This window comes from Staurois parvus, unplaced genomic scaffold, assembly GCF_062004578.1.
Source record: "Staurois parvus isolate SC_StPar_1 unplaced genomic scaffold, SC_StPar_1.0 ptg000202l, whole genome shotgun sequence".
In the NCBI taxonomy this organism is placed as follows: Eukaryota; Metazoa; Chordata; class Amphibia; order Anura; family Ranidae; genus Staurois; species Staurois parvus.
Genome location: NW_028317998.1, coordinates 62276 through 79777, shown reverse-complemented (window position 1 = coordinate 79777; position 17502 = coordinate 62276). Strand labels below are relative to the sequence as shown.

The 17502-nt window shown below is 43.0% G+C and overlaps 1 protein-coding gene across 1 annotated transcript in view; it reads left to right on the top strand.

Annotated features, from left to right (window-relative positions):
• The window catches only part of LOC149461422 (UDP-N-acetylglucosamine transferase subunit ALG13-like), a 180923-nt gene that overhangs the window by 109174 nt on the left and 54247 nt on the right, over positions 1 to 17502 (top strand). The window contains exons 18-19 of the mRNA XM_089678257.1: positions 3102 to 3134; positions 10450 to 10505. Coding sequence (XP_089534383.1) covers positions 3102 to 3134; positions 10450 to 10505 — 89 coding nt within the window. The remainder of the gene's footprint in view (positions 1 to 3101; positions 3135 to 10449; positions 10506 to 17502) is intronic.

The following is a 17502-nucleotide window of genomic DNA, read 5'->3' as shown; positions in this document are numbered from 1 at the left end:
GACCCTAAAATCAAAGGCTGAAAATTTTGATTATGGTTCTGAAAAAGAAAGTGGTCTTTGTTAATGCTATTTTGTTATGGTTTCATTATTAACCATAGTTTGTTTGCTTTTGCATGAACACAATCAGCTGCAGCACTGATCTGTTTATTTTGACACCAACTGGTCATTGCTCTCAGAGAACATAGGTCAGAGCCTGCAGCTTTGCAGGAAATTTCTCATCCGTAGTTTGGAAAAAAAAAACATATTTGTATATGCCTAAGCATGAGGTAGGTGTGTGTGTGTGTGTGTGTGTGTGTGTGTGTGTGTGTGTGTTTTTTAGCACAGATTTTTTTTTCTTCCACATTGATGTGAACGGAGCAATCTGTTAGGTTCTTTACATGTATGCCCCACATTAGACGTGGGTGGATGCAGGGCGATAGATACTAATGTTGAACATACCACACACTCTGGCAGAGATTTCTTCATTCACATCCATTGATGTGAATGAAGGAATCTGTTGGTTTTTTTTTTTTTTTTTTTTTTTCATTCAGCCTGCTGGATGCATTTAAAAGAAAAAAAAAAATTTCATGTATGCCCAACTTTTTTTTTTCTACCGGTGGTCTGCTTTGTTATAAAAGAAATCCTAGCTTTTAAAGTGTCGCCAATGGATAAAACAGAATTTTTGTAGTTTGTCGCCATGAATGCACAGTTTTAATGCTGGACATGTTTGGTATCCATTTACTTGGTGTAACATACTCCCTTTTTTTTATTTTTTTTTTATATTTTACCAAACAATTGGGTATTGTGTTTTTGTGCACTTAACCACCTTCCACCCGCCCTATAGTACAATGACAGGTGCATGGTGGTTCTCCCGTTCTGATAGGACATCATATGACGTCCTACCATTCTCACTGCGCATGCACGGTTCAGGGAGCGCGCAGCGATCGCCGGTGCGCTGTGTCCCTCGGACACAGCGGATCATGGAAAGAGCCAAAGATGTCTGCAACAAATGTTTCCATTGCACAAGCAGGCTTTCTCCCCTTTCGAAGTCATGTGTTAATGAGCCATTGGGGGAAGCCCCAGCTATTAGGTCGCACAGCACCACAACAGCCAATTCCAAGATTGAATAAAGGAGCACCCTTGTATAGAAGTTGTCCACATAAAAGTAGTACCCCTTGCGGAACGAAGACGACACCAAGTCCAATACTATCTTGTCACTGCTCTCCATGTAGTCTGGGCCTTCGGGGGGGGGGGGCTGCTTCACTATCCTTTCCCTCATCAACTCTAAAATTTACATCTATAGCCTGTCGCCCTCTCACAGAGTGTGTACATTTTGACCCCAGATCTAGTACGCTTGCTGGGGAGATGCTGCTTGAATGCAAAGCAGCCAGTAAAATGTATGAGGGACTTGTCCTACAAGGATATTTTGTTGGGGTGTGTACGTATCTGCAAATTTCTCAGTGAGGTAGTTTGAGAGGCCAAGTTTTGTAGCGCCAATCATTCAGGATCACCCAAAGGATGACAGTGTGTTATTTCTAAAATGCATAACACATTACCTCATACAGTTTACTGGACATTGCACCAGAGAACATAGACATTTTATGAATCTGGGCTGTAGACTGATTTATTATTTTTTGTAATGTCCATGTTAACGATTAGACAAACGTTTTACATTCGTAAACTGACAGGCTTTCATGTGAATGGTCTAGCAAGAGTTGAATCTGGGTCAGTGGCAAGGTATTGAAGAGTGTAATGATTGCTTTGGTCCACAATCAATTGATACAGATCTTCAGTGGAAAAAAAAAAATCAAGGAGTTGTTAAATTTGCTGTTTCCACCAGAATTCCAGGTTGAGCCATGAATGGGGGGATAACAGGTGCTGCTGGACCTGGGGGCTGCCAGTCGGGATTCGTAAGCACCTCTGGAAAGACACTGTGAACTCTACTGGCCTGTTCTTGAATTCTTGGTGGCTGAGACTACTAGTGCTAGCCACCTCACCAGCTTGGACTGGACTTCTGGGACTTGCCATGTCACCATGAGATACTGCAGTGCTGCTCTGTAAAAGATGAGAATGTACTAGGCCACTGGTGCTTGCTAGTCCACTAAATGGTAATGCAGCACTGGTAGTGGCATTCTGCTGCATATGAGAAAAATCATGCATTCCTAGCACTTCAGCTACCTCGGGTTGGGTATGCCAGACCTTAACAGGGACCTCTTCTCTATTGTCCAAACTCCTTGACAGGGTGCCACTGATTTCTAAAGGTTCATATTCTGAGTCTGATTCTGACAGTCAGGCTTCCCCTTTGTTCCACTCTTGTCAGAATTCTGTAGGCCTCGTCACTAGTGTACCTTTCTTTCAGGCCTAATTCTGCAAACGATGCAGTTTTGTGTACAATGTATCACAGGTGAGTGATCTACTGACACCACACTTGGGGGGGGGGGGGGGTGTCAGAGGGTGCTGGCAAGTATCGGGGCTGATCCTGCAAATGCTGTGTTTTTGGGAATGCTATACTAAGGGGGATACTACTATATTTCTGTTTGACAATATATTGATCGGTACAGATATTATACTAGTAAAATGCAGTGTGCTGCTTAATCTTGTGTGGTGTTCTCTAATCTTACTGGACTGAAAAGGAATGGTTAGATCGACTGCCTGTGTTTACAAATACAGGCACAGGCCATCTGTCATTGGCTGCAGGTGATCAGCAGGGTCTGAGGCAAAATCATTGGCTGAAAAACTAGTCCTGCAGCCAGTGACAGCTCGGGCTTCCGATTGCACGAATGCGGATTCAGAAGGAAGCCGTATGGTACAGGTACATTACAGTGCCTGTACGAGCCAACCTGCTGCAGTAAAAATACTGCGGCAGGTTGGCAAAATGGTAAATTGTGTGAGTTTGTTTTACAAGGTGAGGGTTTAATTTACTTGACTGCAGAGATCTATAGGTGCATGCTATTCAATACACCCATCTACCAGTGCAGTATAAGTTTTATAGGATTATGACACCATATTATACAATGTTATTCTATGCCAAAATAAAATCAAAGTATTTTTTTTTTTTTTTTTTACATGTTAGAAATGTACATGTTGTATTATGGTAATACATTTGCAGTTCAATTTTGCAGGAGAATATCATGGAGATTTCATGTATACTTCAGGTTAGTATGAAAATGTATAGTTAAATGCTCATTGAAGATGGTTTACCAGGGCATGCATTTTCAAATCTCTCGCACTCCTGACTTCAAACCCTATTCTGCTTTAACAAAGCAGAAGTAGCTTGAGTATTGATGTAACATTTTATCTGCCATTTGATGTATTAAAAGCGCTAACAAATACCCTTGGTCATAGCATGGGCAGGTGAAAGGTCCTGTTTAATGGAGATGTTGGGTTGTTTCCACTGCAGCTCTTAGAACACAGAATATGCTTTATTAGCAGCTTCCCCAGACACAGTAGCTGTGAAATGACCGCTCTTAACCCAGAAGAAAAGTGACATAATTGCGCACCTTCAGAGCAATCTCCAAAATGGCTCTAGAGCCCCCTGGATCACTTTATCTGAAAGCCCTTGCAGGCTGTGAAAATTAATATGAAGCTCATGCGTGTGCCTTAACAGCTGCATGCCCGCTTTAATGTGGAACTTTACTCAGAACAACTTGAACAAAATGACTGTTCTTTAGCAAGGAACATACATTACACGTTGTTATCAAAATTGGTTAGTGCTGTAAATTGCCTCCAGCATTGGTCCTGTTTTTTGTTGCTGGAGGCTGCTTTTTGCTAAAGTCTAGAGCCCCTAAGCTGCAGTAAATCTTTAGGCTGTCAGTAGATTGGCCTCTACATCTTCAGCACAGTGCTGAAAAAGAGTGCAACTAAGAATGTGCAAAGCAGGGTCACAGTGTATTACTGGATTTTTATTCAGTATGGGCACTTATTTTTAATGTTTTACATAGCTCTACCTGCAAAAGGGGCCAGTCTGAAGTGATCTAGCAGGACTTAATTTTCTGACTAAAATTCCACTTTAACCACCTTTTAATACTAGGGCATTTTTAAATTTACCTTGGTAGCAAGAGTTTAAACCTGTTTTTAGATGCTATTCAGGTTTTCCTTATATTTGTGCGATAATGCATGTGCCTTGTTACTTTAAATTATCCACTTGACCCCTGGAAGGTGTTAACCCCACGTTAATAACCAGGGCATTTTTTTGCTATATTCAGCACTGCATTACTTTAACTGGTAATTGCTTGGTCTTGCAACACTGTACCCAAATTAATTTTTTATAATTTTTTCACACACACAGAACTTTCTCCTATCGCCTTCCAGGACGGCACACCTGAGAGATGAGGGGCCACAATCAATTTATAGCTGTTATAAGTCAACTCTTTTTCCCTTGTCCTCCAATATTGATGGTTTCTCCCTACATCGGAATGTTTATTTTCTGTGACCAGAAGACCAGGGAGGGTCGGATCGTACCCCTGTGAGGCAGGGCATAGGGAGGCTGAGGAGGGCTGAACTAACCTGCAGGCTTGTTCCTTCTCACAGGTCGCCTCCACGTGGTACCAGCGCTCCGGTGATTGGGAGTGTGACCTGCCACTGTAAGGTGTAAAAATGCCGCCCGGCTGCGGTCTCCTTCTCCCCCAAATAGTCTTCAGTACCCATTTGCGTGCACTCCAAGCCTCACTCTGGCTCCACAGGATATTCTGGTAATGTCACCGGAAGTGAGTGGGGCCAGGAACACAGCACAGCCTGTAAGAGAGCGGAGAGAAGCCAGAGTACATTGGGGAGTGAGGACAGCAGGGCAGTTGAGAGCAGTCAGCTGACATTCCAGGATGGCACACCTGGCTTTTGCAGCAGAGACCGAGCTGAACCACCTCATGGAGGAGGAGGAGGAAGGGATGGCAGCACCAGTGACTGCAGGCAAGTCAAAGTTGGCACTCGTTGAGTGCCTTTCTTGAGGGGAAGAGAGGGGGCAACGATGGACCATGTCAGGTTAGACTGGGTGTGTCCCCCAATTCCCCCTCCCCTAATTAACTATATGTTAAAGCCCGTCAGCCGGAAGGGGATAGGAAGAGAGAGAGACTAAGCAATTGGTTTTCCTCTTTTCTCTTTCAGAATCCCCAAGCGGAACCAAGGAGGTCCATGATGGAAATGTGGTTATTCTGGAGAATAACTAGCAAGGTCCCACCCTTAAACCATTTTGCTATAGATGTATTAACCATCTGGCAGGGGAAGAGGCTTCAAGCTTGATGAAAACTTTCCTAGCATTTATTCAAGCAGAGATGGTAGCCACCATCCAGTCTTTTCAAACCTTGGTGGCACAGCCGCAGGGACCAGGCCCAGAGGCGCTAAACCCTAAAGGAAGGCCCATCCTCACATTAAAGTCTTAACATCAGAGGGGCCCCAGTTAATTTCTCCCGTCTTCCCAGATTCTTCCTCCAGCCCAAGCCAGGGATGAGGAGGAGAGTAAGGGAGAGTTGGATAGTCCGCCTAGATAAGACTACATCTCAGGGGAGGAGGTGGACCTAGATCTGGGTAGCGAGGCAGGGGAGGAGGTTAAGCCTGGTAGGCAGCTCTTCCTGCTGGAAGATCTGGAGGGGCTCCTTCAGGTGGTTTACGCCACCGAAGAAATCTCAGAAACCCCCAGAGAGCCCTCGGCGCAGGAAGAGATATATAGGGGCCTAGTTAAGGCCCTTGCTAGGGTGCTCCCCTTCCACCAATCCTTAAAGGATTTAATCTTACAGGAATGGAAGGATCCTGACAGGAGGAATGGTCAGACCCAAGACTTGAGGGGGGGGGGGGGGAGAGGTTCCCCTGTAAAGAGGAGGAAGCAGAAGATTATAAATTATTTAAGCTTCCCAGGTTGGATGCTGCGATGTCGCAAGTTACCAATAGGTCTGATATCTCCTTTGAGGATTCAGGGAGCATTAAGGATTTGATGGACTGAATGTATGAATTCCTCCTAAGGAAGGCATGGGTTGCTAACACATCTGCCATGGCCCCAGCTCTGGCAGCAACCTGCATTGCCAGAAATACATACTTTTGGATGGAAAGACTGACCAAACAGCTTTTGCAGGGGGGCAAGTCAGATGAAGTGCTAGATTTTCCTCTCAGTGATAGGGAAGTAGCCTACCTGGAGGATACTGCGGTCAAAACCATTACAGCCTCAGCCAAAACAGCTGTACTCATTAATTCAGCCAGAAGGGCTATTTGAATAAGAAATGGGGCAATGGGAGGGGAAGGCAAAGGAGCAATTTGCCGTTTTCCTCCCCAAACATAAAAAGTGATTCCAGGATCAGGGTAGGGGGCCGCCTGTCACATTTTGCCTCCCAGTGAGACCATATCTCAGTGCCTATATCTGTCAACTAGTACCAGAGGGCTATCACTTGGAGTTCTCGTCAAGGCCCCCACAAGTGATCACCCTAACTCTCCTTCCTCAGGACGCCTTGAAGAGGGAAGCTCTCATGGAAGGCTTTATGACAGCACTGCCTATTTACATGTCCCAATTCATCCAGAACATCAGGCATATTTGAGGTTTGCAATAGTAATTGGGGAAGAAACAGCCCATTGGCAGTTCAGGGCTCTTCCTTTTGGACTAGCGGACAGTCCAAGGATTTTTAAAAAAAATCTTAGCCAAAGCAGTGGCTCTCCTGCACCTTCAGGGGATATTCCTGATCCCCTATTTAGACAATCTTTTAATCCTTGGTCCCTCTGCTATCCAGGTGAAGGCAGACACGGGGAGAATGATCACCACCCTGGAGTCTCTGGGCTGGATGGTGAACATAGAGAAATCCTCTCTGGAGCCAGAGCAGGTCAAAACCTTCTTGGGCTACATGGACACGAGCTCAAAAAACTTTCTACTGAGGGACAAGGTGCTGAAGATAGTCCTGTCAGTGAGGTGTCTGATAGAGATGCATTCAAGCTCCCCAAGGGAGGTCTTGAGGGAGCTGGGACTGATGTCTGCAGTCATCCCGTCCATTATACACTCAAGACACCTGCAGTTCTTCGTTCTGTCCTGCTGGGACATGAAGAAAGAATCCATGGACAAAAAGCTAGTCCTCACTCCACAGGTAAAATCCTCACTAGAATGGTGGGTGACTCCCTGCAATCTTTAGGGAGGCAGGCCCTGGGCCCAGTGGGACCCCTAAAAGTGGTCATAGATGCACGCTCCTGGGGTTGGGGTGATTTCCCAGTCTTTGTCCAACTCCAGGGAGTGCAGTGTGTTAGGCAAAGCTCTGAAGGCTTTCGAGAACAGTATCTTGGGCAGGGAGGTGCAGGTCAGCTCAGCCAATGCCACCACGGTTGCCTAAATGAACCATCAGGGTGGAACTAGATCCAGACATCTTTTGGACCTATCAAAGGAGATCCTGGGTTGGGCCGAAGGGAAAGTTCTTTCCCTTGCAGCAGTTCATATAAGAGGGACAAGCAACCAGGAAGTGGACTTTCTCGCCAGCCGATCAGACTGGAATTGGGAGCTGAACCCAAAGGTCTTTCAGACCTTGGTTCAACTGTTCAGTAAGCCAGAAATGGACCTTTTTTTGCCGATGGCAGGAACAAGAAGGCGAGGAGGTCCTTCTTGGTATCCTGGGAAATGGTCAGAGGGCCTAGACACCTTTTTGCAGATCTGGAGGTTCAGGCTAGCATATGCCTTTTTCCCCTCGCACCCCCCTGTGTTTAATCCCATGGGATCTCCAGAAGCTCAGCAAGTCGTCGGGCCACCTCCTCCTAATTGCACCTTGGTGGCCAAGGAGGGTGTGTTTCACGACCCTAACAATCTCCTTGGTGGCACAACCTTGGAGGCTTCCGATCCTGCCAGATCTTCTCCAGGGTCCCCCCACCCCAAGCTTTAATTCTTCCAATTGGCAGTCTGGCTAGTGAGCGCTAGATCCTAAAGAGTAAGGGTTGCTCCGAAAGAGTTGGACACCCGGCTCTTAAGCAGCCTATAACCAGGAAAATGTATTCAAAAGTATGGAAAATCTTTTTTTTTTTTTTTTTTTTTTTTTTTTCTTGTTGCAAACGAAAACGGGTATCCTCTACCTCTATTCCAATGATCCTGGAGTTGCTCCAGGATGGTGTTGAAAGAGAGGAGTGGCAGTTGGCACCCTTTGAGTACAAATTGCTGCACTTTCAGTTTTTCTTGATGCTGATTAGCTAAAGAGACTTTAGTTAAGCTTTTTTTGGTGGCCAGGGAAAGAGCTATCCCATCTACAAAAGAGTTTTCCGTCGTGGGATCTGGCCAGAGTGCTAGAAGCATTATCAAAGCACCCTTTTGAACCAAAAGAGGAGATTCTCTTTAAGTTTTTGATGTTAAAATTATCTTTTTTGTTGGCTACCTCCACAGCAAGAAGAGTTGGAGACCTACAAATTTGTTGGTCAAAGAACCCAATTCATTGATCCTGCCAGATTGGGTCTGGCCTAAGGGTGACCCTATGTACCTGCCCAAGGTAGCTTCCTTATCCATTCAAATACAGGAAATATCTTTGCCTTTCTTCTGTGATAATCCCAAGAAAGCAAAAGAAAAATTCCACTGTCTTGATGTGAGGAGAGGTTTCCTCACTTATTTGCATAGGGCCAAAAATTTTAGGAGGTCCGACCATCTGTTAATTTCGTATGCTGGACCAAGGAAGTGACTTCAAGCCTCTAAGGCTTCAGTCTCTTGGTGGATCAGACATGCTATTGCCTTCGCTTATGAGAGTTCAGGGATCCTTGCACCAGCAAAGGTTTAAGCTCATTCAGCCAGGGCTATGGCCACATCATGGGTGGAGAAAGTGGGGGCCTCCTGTGCAGCCACCTGATCCAGTTAAGACACCTTCTTGAAACATTACCGGATTGAAGTGCTGTCACAGCAAGACTTGGCCTTCGACTGGAAGGTGCTACAGACTGTGGGCCCACCCTAAAGTAGGCCTGCGGTTACTTGATTATGCTCTCGGGTGTGCCGTCCTGAAAGGTGATAGGGGAAAATCAACCGTTGGGCTTACCGGTAGCTGCATTTCTACGAACCTTGCAGGACGGCAGGCCTACTTCCCACCCTAGTGAAAGAGGGGAGGAAACCCCTAAAAGTTGTAATGGGTGAGTGCCTATGTATGATTCCCCTTGTGGACCGGTTGCAGTAGATACTTTATTACAAACTGGAGGGGAAGGGAGGGGACTTATAACAGCTGTAAATTGATTGTTTCCTGTAGGGAGGAGCCCCTCATCTCTCAGGTGTGCCGTCCTGGAAGGTTCGTAGAAATGCCGTTATCGGTAAGTCTAACTGTTGGTTTTCTTTTTGTTTGTTTTTTTGTTTTTTTGCTATATAAGCAAAACTTTTTCTTTGTTATAACATTTTGCAAACAAATCATCTTCTTCATAAATTTAGGTTGATATGTATTCTGCTACATTTTTGAAAAGTACTCAATTCTAATGACTGTTTTTGACATCAATTCTGCATCTCATTTCTTGAGGCCCTAAAAATGCTAGGACAGTACAAAGTAAGACGGTAAACAGTCAAAGCTATTTAGTAAGAGGCATGACAAATTGTATTTGAAGTGTAAGTTTTTGTTTTTTTTTTTTTCTTTTTTCTTTTTTCTTTTTTTTTTTTTGGTCAACGTTTTTTGGTGGAAATTCTAAGAATTTTTTTTTTTTTTCACAATTTTTTTTTTTTTTTTTTTTTTTTAACCTACGTTCAGCAGTGCAGTACAGCATCATATAACTGGTGTCCGTGATCAGGGATACTGACTGTCAGTATGTGTGTAAAAAAAATTCACCTTTTTAAAACTTTTTTTCTTTAACTGTCATGACTGGTTTTTCATTCATGACAGCGGTTTACTGCTGTGATTGGCTACAGCTAATCTTAGTACAGAGAGCCAGATACAGTGTGATGGCTGTGGGCCAACCATGGCATCACAACAGTGAGCAAGCTGTTCATGAATTAATGAAATTCATGACCTTTTGCTTACATAATTTGTGATCACTGATTGGTTATAGCGATCACATGATACCCCGGCTGCTCACGGCAACGGAGCACCATGATCTGCTGTATCCACTGGGCATGCGGTGGGCTAGTGACTGGGTGTGCTAGTGCGCATGGGTGATAACCCCAGTCAGATTTTATTTTTCGCCATCTGTCCCATTACGGAATTTTACTTCCTTTCCCATAGTCAAATCGGAAGTGAGGGGAAATCTCAGCAAATAAGGGGATTCCCCAGGTCATCAGAACGTATGTCTCCATTGGAAGATTACCCTTTCTTCCCCTCTTTCTCTTCTGGGACAGCTCAAAATTTGGGATTTTCTTTACTTTCACTTTCAATAATAATGGTAAACAGTATAAATAGAGAGAGGGAATCTCCTTAACAAGGGCACAGATAGCAATAAAAATGGACAGGCCTTCTGATCTTTCTCCACTCTATCCAAAACCTAAAAAAAAAAAGTTTTGCCTTTTAGTTATGCTTTAAAGTAAAGTGTCTTGTTAGTAATGCACTAATGCTTTTTTCTTTTTGTTTTCAGATGGTGCATTTGAAAGCTCCTCTTTGTATAGTGTGACGGAATCCACTCAGAATCTGGTATTTTATTTTTATTACTTGTCTGTCTTCTGTGCTTTTTGTTATGCTGGCCATACATGCATAGATTTTTGTCCAAAAACTTTCGTTTAGGAACATTGTTAGATTTTCTAATTGTTGGTGGGATCAAATCAACATGCATTTGTAACCACAGTCATGTGAAAATTTGAAGGAGCAGGTAGGAAAATGATTTTTCTTTACTGAATTTATTGACCACGCAGGTGGTGGTTTTCATAGAGGAATTAATTTATTTTAAAACAATGTTAAAAGTGGTGAACTTTTCGAATGACATTCATCCATTCATTGACTGTACCAAGAGTTTTCATATGAATGTTCATGTAAATATTCCTGTGCGAAAATCTTATAGTGTATGGCCAGCCTTCGGATACTGTGTACTGCAGTGTAGGTGTGACCAGATATGTTAAGCTGCACAAAGGAAACTCTACTCAAGCCATAATTATCTTACAGAATGTTACCCCAGCATTTCATACTATTGATAGGTGTCTGCTGTATCATGTAATTGTGTTAAAAGTATTGATTCTTTCTATTGCTCCCTTTTGTGTGAAATACCTGGTGATCCTGCCAGCCCCCTGCTTTCTTATTTCTTTTAGAAAGGATTTTTTATTAAGCATTTCAAATAAAGTACAGAAAATGCAAACATTGCATATGACAACAATCAACATTTGCTGCATACAAAAATATAATCGCTCAGATAATTAGGTAATTATAGCATTCCCCTGGAGCAACACAAAAAGCATGGGCTTAAAACATTCAGGACATCCAAATATGAACTAAGTCCTTTGCCTTCACCTGCATCAATGTTAGAAATATAGGGAGAACAAGTGAGTATTGTCCGTAATGCTTTATTTATTTGCACACACATCCAGTTTTTCGGGACAAGCTTTCGGAGTTTGTGTATTAGTACTGCTTGGACCTTAAAGAAGGGGACAAAGTGTTAGCAGAATGTTAAAATAATCTCTAAAGAACTAAAACATTAAGGTCTTCCATTGTGTGGTTTGGCTGTGGTACATTTACTGTTGTCGGGCAGCATCCCCAGGCACTGTGACGTACCTGTACACATGCACACTAGCATGGTGGACACAGCGGATCACTGTGCTCAGTATCCAGCTGCTGTGAGCGGCTGGGGATATTATGATTGCTATGTCAAATTATAGTGATTACATATAAGCAAAACAAAGCTTGCTTACTATTGTGATTTAGCTGTAGCCAATCACAGCATCACAATATTAAGCAAGCTCTCATGAATGAAAGCCATTCATGACTGTTAAAACTATTGCTTATAATTGTGATCACTGTTATAAGCAATACAAGTATAAAAAGAAAAAAAATACTTGATCATATTCTGTCCTCCCCCGAGTAGTAGTGTCTGACACTATGGGTACACTGATGGCAGAGTAAAAAAAAAAAAAAAAAAAAAAAGTCAGTTTCTCTAATCACCACCACACCAGTCCTATGATGAGGTTGTACTGTACAGGTGACAGTATGTGTAGTTAAAAAAAAAAAAAAAAAAAAAAAATTCCTTAATTTTTCCAAGAGTACTACTAGCACTAACAAAATTAAAAATGAAATTAAACTATACAAAAGCCCCTGCAAAAACGAGCCATGAATAAGAAGCAAAAAAAAAAGAAACTCCAGAAACTTTATGAATGGCACTCTCTATGGATACAACCCAAACACAAAACACAACATCTACACTACTACTTCTATCAGTGACCTGGAATCTAATCCCAAAACCCGAGGTATCCCATATGAACATGCTGACCTTACTGAAAATGGGTTATACAGTCATGGCCAAAAATATTGACACCCCTGATTTCTGTCAGATAATGCACCACTTTGCCCAGAAAATTGTTGCAATTACAAATGTTTAGGCATTCTCATGTTTATTTTGTTCGTATTGGTATGACATAAAAATGTGGAGAAACAAAAAGCCAAATCTAACATTCCATGCAAAACTCCAAAAATGGACTGCACAAAATTATCAGCAGCTTCTCAAAATTGTAAGAAATAATTGTATTCCAAGTTTGTAAAGCTACTGTAATTTGTAATGAAACTTTCCTTTATCAATTAACTAGTTGCCTACCTTCGGCATGTTACACATGTCCATAAAATCTCCTCTATACTTAAAGGTCTCCTCTGTGTCCAGGAGATGGCTTCAATTTCTCCTCTCCACTGCACAGCCCTGTGAGACCTGGTATCTGTAGAAAGATAAGCTCCCAATCCTATGACTGGGAGCAAATCAGAAGCCTTCCTCATTTAATGATCACTGTGACAGCCAATCAGTGATCATTCAGTGTAACATTTATAAACATGAACAGAAGTAGCACACTAGCTGTCTTATCTAACACAGAAGAATGTTTGTGTGCACAAGGAATTGGTTAACTCTTAATTAACTAGGACATGCCTTTATTTAACCTTTATTTTACTACTTAACCCATTCATTTCAGTAGATCACCTTGTATAAGCACCATTTTAAAATTTTCATCTCCTGTTTCCGGTTTCTATTTTTAAATTTTGTGTTGGGGAAAAATATATTATAAATCACATATATACATTCCTGATCTTTAGGGGTTTACTGTTAAATATATGGTTTAGGGTATATCTGTTTTATTTTTAAATCGGTAAGAACTTTAATTACTGATGCATTATGAGAAAAATGAAATATATGCAAAATGTAAAAAAATATTTGTTGTAAATAACTTCAACATGCTTTGTACCAAAAATGTAATTTTAATGTTGAAGTAAATAGAACAAGCAGCAGAATAAAATGTACGGGTTTTTCCCACAGTACTTGTGTTCAAAATATTACTGATCAAACTTGAAAAAATGGAAAAACAAAAAATGTGAAAATATGGTCTGCTCCATTGGGTGTAAACAGGTGTGAGAGCTGAAGTGGTCAACAGGTGCTGACAATATAGAAATCACACCGGCAACCAGGTAAAATGGTGAAAAATTGACTCAACCTTTTGTTTGTATGCCACATGGAGCATCGAGAAGAGAAAGGGCAGCAAAGAATTGTCTGAGGATTTCAGAACAAAAATTGTGGAAAAGCATGGACAATCTCAAGGTTACAAGTCTATCTCTAGAGATCTTGATTTTCCTGTGTCCACTGTGTGCAACATTGTCAAAACGTTTACAGCCCATGACACTGTAGCGAATCTCTATGGATGTGGATGAAAGAGAAAAAATGATCAAAGATTGCAATGAAGGATTGTTCAAATGGTGGATAAAGAACCTCAATCGGCTTCAAGGCAAATTCAAGCTGACCTTCAGGCACAGGGTAGAACTGTCAGCCAATACATTTTTAATATAATGTCTCAACATGTCCTTGTCCCAGGCTGCATCCTGGAAAACAAACCCGCTCCTGGACACCTGCCTTTTTTTGTTCAGGTCATTGCCCTACCCAATGCTACAGACATCGGGGCACGTCAACATTTGCTGCTGCAGCCGAATGCCTGCACATTGGGGTACAATGATTTGTTACATTGTTGTCATGTGTCATTTGGACAGACACAGATTGGGATGATTCTTTTCCCCCTCCCTCAGCAGTAACTTTCATTTGCCCTGTGGTGGACTGAAGGAGACTGCTTCCTCCTTGCTTGCTATGCTGTACAAGTGTGATGGAGATGGGGATGTGCCTGGTCTTGGAGTTCATGTCTTCTTTGGATGCTGTGAGCTTTGCAGAAGTCAGGGAGAGTGTGGAAAGCCTGAAAATATCTGCCTGCAGGATCCAACATCTTATAAATTGTTCACCAGCCACATGACATGATCTTTTCTCAGTTTAGCAGACTTCCATCTTTTTTTTATTTGCTTTCCTTGAAACCTTAATGTAATTTTATTTGGTTGCATCATGAAAATACTACACTGGACTCCTTAACCCTGTTCATTGTACAGTACCGCCTACTCACCTAATGACTGTAGTCGGGGTCACCAATAACTGGGTACCACCAGGCCTCATGTAGGGGGTCTGAGCCACATCACTTAATGGGGACCTGGCCAGCCGGCAGCTTCAAATTTCAAGTACATATTCCATACAACACCGTACTGACCATTGGGGTACTGCTTGACAGACTAGAGACAGTAGGAAGCCCCATGCAAAGGTCTGTCACTGCACCACTACTTGTTGCAGAACACCGATTATACTTAATGATGATCCTGTGTGTGGATAAAGGATGATCTTCACACACTCCTGTGAAAGGGGCTATGGCGGTGGCAGATTTAAATACAGTATACAGCACAGAGTAGCAGCTCCAGTTCTTGGATGCCTGAGCCTACAGGATAGCAGCCTGGGGCCATAATTGTAAGTAGCAAACATTCATATTCCCTTTCTTTCTCCCCCCCCACTTTTCCTCCTTTTCTCCCCTCTCCCCCCTTTTTTTTTTCTCCCCTCTCCCCCCTTTTTTTTTCTCCCCTCTCCCCCCTTTTTTTTTCTCCCCTCTCCCCCCTTTTTTTTTCTCCCCTCTCCCCCCTTTTTTTTCTCCCCTCTCCCCCCTTTTTTTTCTCCCCTCTCCCCCCTTTTTTTTCTCCCCTCCCCCCCAAAACTGTCATGCTGAATGATGTTACAGGCAACATAACATTCTCCATGGCTTCTGCAGACCCTTTCACGTCTCTCACATGTTCTCAGGGTCAACCTGCTCTCATCTGTGAAAAGCACAGAATGCCAGTGACCTATAGTTGCATAGTTAGTCTGGCTGAAAAAATACAAAAGTCGATCCAGTTCAACCATTAAAAAAATAGTTAATCCTATTCCAACAGTTGATCCAGAGAAAGGCAAAAAAAAAAAAACCCAACAAAGCATGATCCAGTTTGCTCTTGCAGGGAAAAAAAATTCCTTCCTGGTCAGATATTCACACCAGTGGCCTGCTGGAGGTTATTTTGTAGGGCTCTGGCAGTGCTCATCCTGTTCCTCCAACAAAGGAGCAGATACCAGTCCTGCTGATGGGTTAAGAACCTACTACGGCCCTGTCCAGCTCTCCTAGAGTAACTGCCTGGAATCTCCTCCATGCTCTTGAGACTGTGCTGGGAGACACATCAAACCTTCTGGCAATGGCCTGTATTGATGTTCCATCCTGGAGGAGTTGGACTGCCTGTGCAACCTCTGAAGGGTCCAGGTTTCGCCTCATGCTACCAGTAGTGACACTGACCCTAGCCGAATGCAAAACTAGTGAAAAACAGTCTGAAATTGTTTTCCCTACTCATCTTTTCTGTGACCTCCACCTGTAAAACCATACCTGTTTTGGGGGTAACTGATTTTGACAGGTACCTGCTCCCACTTCTGCTCCATTTGCCTAGGTGGAAGATTGGAGTAGAAGTTTGCCTTCCTCCTCCTCTCTCCCTACAGCCTCTTGGGACATGTGACCAGTCCCAAGAGAGTGCAAGACCATACACAAGGCACTGCATGGCTCACACATGTGCATTGGGCAGATGGCTGTGAAACCACAAGCAGGCACAGTGGACTGACCAGTGTAGCAGCCGATGCTGGGGACTGAAGAGCAGAGACGAAACCCACTGGAGCAAGCATGATGCTGGATCCCTGGACAGGTGAGTGTCTGTTTTTTTAAAAAGGCCACAGCTACGAGTTTCACTGTTTTTTTTTTTTTTTTTTTTGTTTTGTTTTGTTTTTTTGTACAAGGTGTGTAGAGGGAGTTAAATATATGCCGAAGTAGGGGATGGCCTCAGATCACCATTTAAAGGGGAAAGAGTCTTGTATAGTATGGATGGTGGGGTCCTAAAGGGATATACTTAAAGCTAATGATTTGGAATGATTGACTTTTGAGTCCTGAGATTGAAATTGAATGTTGCAGAACAGTGTATAAGTTGGGAATAGAAGTTAATGGGAGAGAAGAGTAGCCTCAATATATTGTCTGCAAACAGGGTGTACTTGTGTTTGTGATCCCACAATAAATGCCTTTTTTGTCAGTACTACACCTGAGCTTAATTGCCATGCATTCTAGAGCTAAAATTAACAGGATTGGGGACAGGGGACATCCTTGGTGCATGCCTCTGTGTATGTTGATGTATTAGGAGCTTAAACCCTTCAACAGTTGAGCTGTAGATTCACTACAGCCTTCAGAATAGCATCAAAAAGTTAGGGCAAAATGCATATCACTGCAAAGTGTAGAAAAGGTAGCCCCATGACAGGGAGTTGAAAGCCTTATGAAGGTCTATTGACAACATCGTGGCCCTTCTCATGTCCTTTGCAATTCTGAAATGTCAATTGACACTCTGGTTTGTCAGGAGCTTGTCCACATGGGACAAAACCCTACTTGGTCTGGGTGAATGTATTTAGAAAGTGTTTATTCTGGTGGCTAAGGTTTTGATTATGATTTTTGCAATCTACATTTGAGTGAAATATGGCAGTATTCAGCACAATCTCCATGATCTTTACCTGATTTTGGTATGATGTGTATGAGTGCATTGTTTTCAAGCGGAGGTTAAAAGGAGCCTTTCCTCAAAAGAGCGTGATTGGGGAAATAAGACCTCTGAATATTTTCTATAGTAATGACCAGATAAATTGTCGGGCCCAGTGCTTTCAATGGGTTAAGGCAGGGGTGGGCAAACTTTTTGACTTGAGGGCCTCAATGGGTTCATATATTGGACCCGGGGGCCGGACCAAGAGTAGATGAATGATGTGTATGTGTCATCCATAGTAAGTATAGTAATATTCCCCCATAGTAAGCATAGTAATTCATCCCCCATATAGTAATTCATCCCCCATATAGTAATTCATCCCCCCTATAGTAAGTCCCCCCTGTGTCAATTTACTTACCTTTGCTCCGCGCGTTCCTCTCGCCGTGTTCCCGCGCCGTTCCGGTCTTCAGGGCGGACTGTGAGAGGAGCCTAGCTCCCCTCACGTTCGTCACGCTGCCCCACCTACACACATCCTGACAGCCTCACATCACGCTCCACGGGCCGGATTAAAAGGTCCGCCGGGCCGTAGTTTGCCCATTGCTGGGTTAAGGCTTTCCATGGCTGCCTG